Consider the following 9381-nt stretch of genomic DNA (forward strand, 5'->3'; position numbering starts at 1 on the left):
GAGAGCCCCCGCCCCTCCCAAAGTCACCTGTTCAACTTGTCCATTGTGTGGATGGGGAGATGGAGGCCCAGAAACCTGGGTGACCTGTCCGCTGTCATGACAACCAAAGCTGGGCTGGATGAAGGGACACTCTCTGGCATCAAGGATGTGGGTGGGTCGGGGTTTCCCCAGGGACGCTGAGGCGGGTGTAGGCTCACCAGGTGCTGTGCTACAGGACAGGGAACGAGAATGGAGTTTTGGTCCCTGCTCCTTGCTACCCAGCTGTGTGACCTTGACTGCTCCAGGCCTCCGCTTCTTCATGGGTAAAATGCGGAGGCTGGACCATCTGGTGATTGGAAACCCTCCCCAATTTGCCTTTATGGGCTAATCAGACCTGAAAGCAGCCCACTTACAAGGATGAGGAAGCTGGCTTTTAAGTAGCTGCTGAGTGGCAGGCAGGTCCTCAGACTCCAAATGTTTCATGTTCCCTGTGGTGAGCCGGTACGTCTGAGGGCGCAACCCCCTGAGCCGGGCTTCGATTCCGTAGGCTGGGTTGGTCCCCTGGATTTGCGGGGGGTGGGGGACCCTGGGATTTGCAGGGAGAGGCAGCACTGGTAGAGAGTGGGCCGTGTTTTCTGCCCGGACTCTCCTGTGGCCAGGGGTGTTTGTGAGAACACTGGAATCACCAAGTGGCCCACGGCGGAGAATGCAGCCAGAACAAAGGCGCCCTCTCCCCGCTGGGCCCGGGGAATACTAACTAGTTGACAGGAATTTTAATATAAAACTCTCCCTCTTCCTTGTCATTCTGAGGTTTCAGGAAGCCTTCGGGCTTATCATGCAGAGGCACACAGCACAGACAGGGCCTGGGGAGGTGAGAGGTGATTTCCTGCCATTCTTCTGCGGGGCGGGCTTCCCAGGGCGGTCATGCCAGGCTGACGGGGCGCAGTGCGGGCTCCTACTGCTGGGGGGAGAGCTGGGTTTTCATGGGGCAGCAGCGGAGCAGGACCTGCAGCCATGAACCGCTTCAACGGGCTCTGCAAGGTGTGCTCGGAGCGCCGCTACCGCCAGGTGGGTGCTCGGCCCTTTGAGGGGCGGCATGGGGTGTCACTGGGGGTCAGGGTTGGGGGCTTAGCCTAGCAGGACTTCTCTCCCCTCGTGGCCGTCCTTGTCCCCTCCTGCGCCTTGCAGGTTCGTTTTGATTTAAGGGGAGGACAGAGGCAGGAGCTGGACCTGAGACCCAGCCTTCGCCCACTGCCCCTCTCTCTAGGGGCCGATGGGGTCCAGCTCTGTGTTGTCCTAACCAGTGGCTGGGTGGTGTCCCTCGTGGGATTATTGATTGATTTTCTGTTTTCTTATTTTGTGGCAGCGTGGTTGTTAAAAAAGTGCCCCGAGCCTGAGAATGCAAGTGGCTAAGTTGCTGAGCAGCCGGGGTTTGTGGGTTTTTTTTTTGCTAACTTTGTATTTTTTCGAACTTTCCCTACTTCCGATGGGACAGCAGTGCCTGTCCTGCATTGTGTGCGCGTGTGTGTGATTGTGTGACTGTTTCTGCCTGAGTCAGTGCGCGCTTGCATGTGAGATAGGATGTTTCTGTTTCTGTACGGACATGTGATTTTTCTCGTACACGCTCACCCATGGACATGCACACATGATTTTCCTCCCCACTGATACCTTGAGGCGGATCCAGAGTCCTCTGGCTCTGGAGCCCAAGTTCACCGAGAGGGTCTAGCCCAGGGGTGGGCAAACTTTTTGACTTGAGGGCCACAATGGGTTCTTAAACTGGACCGGAGGGCCGGAACAAAAGCATGGATGGAGTGTTTGTGTGAACTAATATAAATTCAAAGTAAACATCATTACATAAAAGGGTACGGTCTTTTTTTTTTTAGTTTTATTTATTTCAAACGGGCCGGATCCGGCCCGCGGGCCGTAGTTTGCCCACAGCTGGTCTAGCCTCTCAGCCTCCAGTTTTAGGACGTAGGGCAGAGTGGGAGCGAGGATCCGTTAGTCTCTGAGCCTCTTCTGTGATGGACATTTTCCCTTATATAAAAAAAAAAAGCCATGGGCTCAGTGAGGGTGCAGGCAAGGGATGTCCAGATTTTGGGAATGGGAGCTAAGAAATGGTTCTGATTGTGTAAGTACAGAAAAGTCCCTCTGTGTGTTTTAATGCACAGACTGAAACCTGGGTCTTGACTCCTTGGGACAGGCAGCCTTAGGTCCAAGGGAGATGCCCAGAGGGGTCTCCTGCACAGCGGCCCCACAGCCAGAGACCCACAGGTTCTCCCTTCAGTCCTCCCTCCCTGCACGGCCCCACCCTGCCCTCCCACCCTCCTGGAGCCAGGCAGAGTGGCCCCTGCCACACCGGGGTGGCAGAGTGGTGAGGCCGCGAGGGCACTGGATGGGAGGTCAAGAAGTCCTTGGTCACCTTGGGACTACAGGCACCTTGCAGTCACAATGGGGCCAGGCATGAGTGTGGGGCTGGGCCTGGGGCTCTGGGGCTCAAGTTCAAGACAAGCCTGCGCTAGGAACCAGTGCTATATTGAGAGCACCAGCTTTTTGTCAGACCCGGGCTCAAGTCCAGCTCTGCTGTTCTTCAGCTGTGGCCCTGAGCACGTCACTTTTCTTCCCCGAGTCTCAGTCTCCCCGTCGGTGGAAAGGGATGCTAATGCCCAGGGATGACGCTGGGAGGATAAATGGAGTGTTGTGTGTAGCGCCTGCCAAGGCACCTGGTACAGTCCACGAGTGGGGCAGCTGGAGATGAAGTCTAGGCGTGGAAGAGCCCAGAAACCAGGCAGGAGGGCAGAGGGGAGGTGCGGCGACGGGAGAGATCCAGGAGCAGTGGCAGTTCCTGCCCCAGACAGGAAAGAGCAAGGACCACCCCCAGGAGGGACGGCCTCTGTCAGGAGCCACCACTGAGGTCCCGGAGTCAGGGCGGGGCTGCTCTCCTCACCTCCTGACCCCAAGGCCTGAGGTCAGAGAGGAGGACCGAGAGCGGGAGGCTTCACTTTCTTTCTCTTTAAACCGGCCCTGCCTTCCACTCAGGGCTGCAGTGAGGCTCAGGTTCTTTGAGCCCCGTCTTTTCAGCGTGGCCAGTGCTCACGATGGCCAGAGAATAATGCTGTTTCCTTCCCTCGGTCCCACCCTTTGCTTCCTCATCCCCTCTCCTCTTCCCAGCCTTCCCCACCCCCCAGCTGTTTGGACCAGGGACCCGGCTGGCTCTTCTTAGGCCGGTGCCCAGGAAGGCAGAAGGCGCTCCAGTCCACGGTGCCACCTGGATGAGGAGACCAGGGTGTGGATGTGGGAGGCTGTTTTGCTGGAGCACACAGTTCAACTCCAGACTCCACTCCGCAGCCAGTCCCTAATTGTCAGCACCGTGCCTGAAACAGGGGGCTAGGACCTGTTTCCAGAGCCTGCGCCGAGGCCAGAGGGGCTGCGGGCCTTGTGGGGTAGGACGAGGGAAGTGCTGGCAAGACTTTGGAATCCCAGCTTCCGCCTGGGTTGAGGGTGAGTCGCCAGGCCCCGAGGATCCCTGGTCGTGTGGAGTGGACCAGGCTCCTGACAGCTTCCCTCAGCCTCGGCCTGGCTTTCCGCACTTACTCCAGCGTTTGTTTTTCTTTCTTTCTTTCCATTTTTTTCTCTTCCTGTCTTAGCTGCGTGTTTTCCCAGAATTCTTATGGGAACAGGGTATTTTCCTGCCCCCTCCCCCCTCCCCTTGTCTGTCAGATTTCCTGTTTTAAAAACTCTGCTTTGAATCCAGTCCCAGGGCTGGTGGGAAGCAGAGCCTCTGGGGCCTCCTGGCAGCTTCCAAGCGCCTTGGTCACCCTGGGCCCCTGGCCCTCCCCTTCCTCACGCCTGACCTTGGCGACAGCTGGCAGGTGAATGCCAGGCACCTAGCCTTGAAGAGAATCTCCTGACAGGCGGGCAGCCCTGACCTTTCCAGGCTTGCTGAGCTGGCTTCTTTCCCAGCCTGCCTGGGACACCCTCCCTGTGCCTCGCCAGGGCCCACTCCATCCACTTCCAGGGGGTCTCTTGGAGCCCCCTTGAACCTGTCTTCTGTTGCTTTCATGCACCTGTTCCCAGCAGCTTGGAATCACTTTTGGGTGGGCCAGGCTGGGCCTTCTGCACTCCGCCCAAAGCCTAATTGGGGGAAAATAGAGGGGGAGCACAGCAAGACTGAACTGAATTGAGTCAGCAGACTGTATTGCACCCCCCCGCCCCCGCCAGCCCCCCAGCTCCCCACTGCCAGTGGGGTGCTGCTGGGCTGTCCTCATTAACTTAGCACTTGCTGCGTTCCTGTGGTGCGTGAAGCCAAGCACAGAGAGCCATTCCCAGCGCGGCCTTCATGTTTTGCTATAATGCTTGTCATGTCCTGCTTTGCTTCAGAAAGACTTGTGTGCCCTCATGTCTCTCTGGGAGCCAGAGACCCAGGCCTCATGCTTCCGTACCTCAGCAGAGCCCGGCACGCAGCAGGAACTGAATGCCTTGTAAAGAGCATCGGATGGCACAACCCTTCCGGGGGGGCTTCTAAAGGGAGGGCTTGTGGAGCTGCCCTGCACATGGGCACACGGGCCTCAGCAGGCACAGTGAGGTCAGTGGCCAGTGCGGGTTCAGCGGGGAGGCCTGACTATGTCCTCACCTGCCCCCTCACCTGGGAGCCCTCGTTGGATGCCTCGAGTTCTGGCGATGGACGGCCCTGAGAACCCCAGCACTTGCCCTGTGACCTTTGACTTGAGGGTGTGCGTGTATGTGTCCCTGCCTTCCTCCTCCTGTTCTCTGGGAAGGCAGCGACCAGGTTGGCTTTGTTTCTGGGGAGGAGAAAGGGACCAAGCAGGCAGTGGCTCACAGGCCAAGTGCAGATGTGCAGGTCCAGTGGGCCTTTGGGAAAGGGCTGCATGTCAGCTGGGCCGAGGAAGGCGAGGTTTGCCCTTTCAAGGCTCTCTCCATCCCAGCCTCCGCATCGGCCTGAGCTCCCAGCTTTCCTGCTTGGCCCACAACCCAGTGGTCAAGAGGCCTGGACCGAGACAGGGACGGTGAGAGGCTGGCCAGTCTCCTCTTTGGCTCCAGTGAGAGAGGAGGGTGGCTCTGGGGTGGGGCCTGTGGGCGTCCTGACCCTGGGTCGGCCCCTGGGAGTAACTGGGCCGGGCTGTGTCCTAGATCACCATCCCGAGGGGGAAGGATGGCTTCGGCTTCACCATCTGCTGTGACTCTCCGGTCCGCGTCCAGGCGGTGGATTCAGGTAAGTGAGTGTCTTGGGTGATGCAGCCCCATTCTCCCGCCGCGCATGTGGGCTGTGCAAACAAGACCGTGGACTGTAAGGGGAGCCCCAGAGTGGAGCAACATGTGGCCTCGTCTTTCAAAACGAAAAGAATAATATTTTCAAATGACCACAGAGAAAATTGAGGTTTATGAAAATAGGCCCGCTCTTTTTTGTCTGTGTGTCTTTATCAAAATGAAAATAGATTTTTATATTTTGGCTTCCCAGGCATTTCAAACAGGAACTAAACCTATACTTTCAATAATGGCTGCATGGGAAAAGGAGTCATTTCTGAACTCTGTTTAGGAATTGGCATTTTATCCTATGCCAAGCCTGAGTAGCACTGAAACACAGGCATCCCCTTCCTATTTTCCATAAAGAAAAGATTTCTCCTAATCACAGCGTGAGCATCTCCGGAGGAGAAGCCAATGCTCGGTGGTCTGGGTGACCCCAGTGCCTGCATGGGGTCGGGCACGAGGTTGGCACTTGATGCTGAAGGAATGAATGAAGTGTGTGAGCCTGGTACCAAAGAAGGGCCCTCAGGGGGTGGGAGGCCCTGGGGAGTGGGGTGGGACTGGCTGGAAGCAGAGAAGTGTGAACAGGTGAAGGGTATGTTCCTCTGGGGTCCCTGGGAGCCGCCAAGGTCGGCCCCTCCTTTCACGGATGAAGAAACAGAGCGGCAGTCCTTGTCCTGGGTCACTGGGGAAGCAAAGGACCCCAGGTCCTTCCAGTGGGTTGTGGGCTTGAGGAGCCCTTGAGTGTCCTTTCTTTGTCCCTGCAGGGGGCCCGGCAGACAGGGCAGGGCTGCAGCAGCTGGACACTGTGCTACAGCTGAACGAGAGGCCCGTGGAGCACTGGAAATGCGTGGAGCTGGCCCACGAGATCCGGTGAGAGGGGCCGGGGGCTGCCTGAGGCCCGGCTGGTGGCACGCCTCCCCTCCCCAGCCCTGGCACGGGGCCTTATCCTTCCCTCCTTTGCCCAGCCGTCAGCAATTCACTCTGCCCCTCAGGGAATCGGTTTCTCAGCCTGCAAATGGAAGGTTCAGGGCTCAAACAGCAGGGAAGGAGCTCTCAAACCAACCCTCTGGTTCCAGGAGGTGGCTTTCTACTTGAGCTAATTATTTCTGCTACCTCACAGCTAAGCCCATTGTTTTAAAGGGTGTGTAGATGTTGCAAATGTGTCAAATGCCCAATTAAAAAAAAAAACAACTCTTGATAATGTTTGGGCCCTCTAAATTTTGGCCGGCTGGGGTAGAACCCTCATGGCCCATCGCGGGCCTGCTTCTAAAGTGACTGGATGAATGGACGCACGCAGGTGTTTGCTTGCTCCTCCTGGCGTATATGTTGCCCACAGACGTCACTCATTGAATTTGATACTCTTTCTTGTTTAACCTGGCCTTGGCCTCAGCACCCTTCTCAGCCTCTGCCAGTCCGTTAGGGTTGTCCTAAGGGAACCCTATGCCCTCTCTGTTTCACATGGTCTCTTGTCCCCCTTCCTGCCCTGACGTTAGGGGCTTCTCCCCCTGCCCTACTCTTCCTCTCTGCCCCTGCAGGCCCTGGCCCCAGCGGACTCTGGTCTCCCCCAGACTCAACTTCTCTGTTTCCAGGAGCTGCCCCAGTGAGATCATCCTGCTCGTGTGGCGCCTGGTCCCCCAAGTCAAGCCAGGCCCGGATGGCGGGGTCCTGCGGCGGGCGTCCTGCAAGTCGGCGCATGACCTCCAGTTGCCCCCCAACAAGCGGGAGAAGAACTGCGCCCATGGGGCCCAGGCTCGGCCTGAGCAGCGCCACAGCTGCCACCTGGTATGTGACAGCTCCGATGGGCTGCTGCTCGGAGGCTGGGAGCGCTACACCGAGGTGGCCAAGCGCGGGGGCCAGCATACCCTGCCGGCGCTGTCCCGTGCCACTGCCCCCACCGACCCCAACTACATCATCCTGGCCCCGCTGAACCCTGGGAGCCAGGTATGGACAGCTGGTTCGGGGAAGGTGAAGGGCATGGGTCCCTGGGTGAGGCCAGGAAAAGACTCAACATTATGTGGGGAGGAGCCTGCAAGGGGATGGGAGTGTGTGTTAGCTCCGCGGCTGCAGGGCTGTCCTGGGTGTGGAGAGCAGGTGGGCCTCTGTGGGCTCAGGACATAGACACAGACCCAGGGGATGTCACAAGGTAGAAGATTGCTCCTCAGAAGAAGGAAGAGCTTTGTGCCAGCCTGCACGTTCCCACAATGGGATGGGCTGCTGTGGGTGGTGGTGGGGGGAGTCCCCAGTTATAAAAGGTGTGAAAGCAGACAGTACAGGATGGCAGGGTGGGATGATGGAGTGTGCGCCCCAAAACATTACCCCCATGAGATATTTTTTGGGGAAAAGTGTTCTGAAGTCAAATAAGTTTGAGTACTATCCCAGTGCATACTAGCCCATTGGAGCCTGTCCCAGTGGTCCCGCACTAGAGACGGTGGCTTAACCTTGTTTCACTCAGCATTTCCCAGACCCCCCTGGGGCGCACCCTGTGGCAGGGTTGTTAGCATCGCTCAGTGCCAATGTTCCATGGAACATTTTTTGGAACAAGCTGCCTTCAAGGAAGGTGGGGACTTGGCCCAGGGGTTAGACTTGTTGACAGCTATAGCCTGTTCACCTCTAAGATTCTGGAGGTTTCTGGACTTATTCCCAAGCCCCCTCTCAGCTTGGTAGCAGGGTTGCCGTTTTCCCTAGTGCCCCGAGGTGTTCCCTTCCCATCGCCAGGCTGGGGCGAGCAGCCTGCCGGGTTGTCCTGCCCTGCGCCTGGGGCTGAGGTGGTTCTCCTGTCTTTGCCTTGCAGCTGCTGCGGCCTGTGTACCAGGAGGATGCCATCCCCGAAGGTGAGTGGGTCCTCTGCTGCTGTGCCCTCCGAGCCCTTGAGAGATTGCGAGGTCAGCCGGGGGGCCAGGCCCAGCCTCCTCCTCTGAGGTTGGAGGCCTTCTCAACAGGGTCAAGACCCCACCCCACCCCCATGTTGATGCAGACTCTGTTTCCTCGTGGTGCATTTTCTCCCACACTGAACCCGTGTCTTTTTTTTTTTTTTCAAAGAGAAACTTCAACTTTTAATGTGCTGATACATGAGTTTCCCCTACAACCTTCATCATAGTTTGCTAGTTTTCTTTTTTATTTTTAATCTTTAATTTCTTTATTGGTTAAGGTATTACAAATGTGTCCTCATCCCCCCATTAACCCCCAACTTCCCCCCCTCCCCACTCATGCTCTCATCCCCCTGTTGTCCGTATCCATTGGTTTGGCTTATGTGCATGCATACAAGTTCTTCAGTTGATCTCTTCCCCTTACCCCCACCCTCCCCCACTTTCCCTCTGGGGATTGATAGTCTGATCGCTGTTTCGAACCCCAGTGTCTTTCTGCCTTGGAGTCTGCCTAAGGAGGAAGAAGTGGGGGATCTTGTCTAAGAGATGGTGTATAGGACTCGGGCATTCAATTGAGATTCATCCAGTTTTTACTGAGCAACCAATATATGTTAGGTGCTGTAGGCAGCATGGTCAGGTCTGCATGGAAGGGAGGCATGGAATTTGGAGCTGGGAGGTTTCAAATTGGAGTCCTAGCTGTGTGACTTTGATCAACTCATGTGCCCTCACTGAGCCTCAGTTTCTTTATCTATAAAATGGGGCTGATAATTTCCACCTCAGGGTTGTGGGAGAGTTAAAGAAGGTAGTGGTTGTGGGTAGTAGCCTGTATATATACAGAGAGGTGCTACACAGAGGGTAGTTGTCTTTGAAGTGCAAATGTCTCTGCTGTTTGAATGATTCTTCTCCTTTGGCCTTCAAACCCTGGCCCTATTTCTTAAGGGCCAGGGAGAGAAGCAGGGCTCAAAAGCAACTCCTTCTCTTAGGAAGCCTGAGCTATCAGTCTTGGTGCTGGAACTGGCTGGGCATTCCTTCAGGCCCCCTATGTGCCTGCTGAAGACTTCTGACTAGAATGTTGAGACCAGCCTTGCCAGGTGGTTCGTGATGCCTACCTGGGTATGCCTGAGCCCTTCCTCTAGGGCCTGCAGAGTGCCCTTTGACCTTCTTCCTTGAGAGTGGCCTTCTCCCAGCCACTTGCACTTGTGCCTTCCGTCCCCCTCCATCAGTCATGTGAAGATGACGCTTGCTTAGAGCGGCTACTTGGAAGAATGCCTGT

At 56.6% G+C, this 9381-nt stretch overlaps 1 protein-coding gene across 4 annotated transcripts in view; it reads left to right on the forward strand.

Annotated features, from left to right (window-relative positions):
• RGS3 (regulator of G-protein signaling 3) overlaps positions 1–9381 on the forward strand; it is a 107198-nt gene that overhangs the window by 15940 nt on the left and 81877 nt on the right. For 3 of the 4 annotated variants that reach the window (XM_005880911.2, XM_014528912.1, XM_014528911.1), the window contains exons 8-11: positions 5128–5209; positions 6009–6114; positions 6834–7185; positions 8036–8075. In XM_005880911.2, the coding sequence (XP_005880973.2) occupies positions 5128–5209; positions 6009–6114; positions 6834–7185; positions 8036–8075 (580 nt within the window). Of the gene's footprint in view, positions 1–925; positions 1048–5127; positions 5210–6008; positions 6115–6833; positions 7186–8035; positions 8076–9381 lie in introns of those variants that run through there. The other variant, XM_005880912.2, reaches the window with a different exon arrangement.

The sequence above is a fragment of the Myotis brandtii genome, unplaced genomic scaffold (assembly GCF_000412655.1).
Source record: "Myotis brandtii unplaced genomic scaffold, ASM41265v1 scaffold658, whole genome shotgun sequence".
NCBI classification, from domain to species: domain Eukaryota; kingdom Metazoa; phylum Chordata; class Mammalia; order Chiroptera; family Vespertilionidae; genus Myotis; species Myotis brandtii.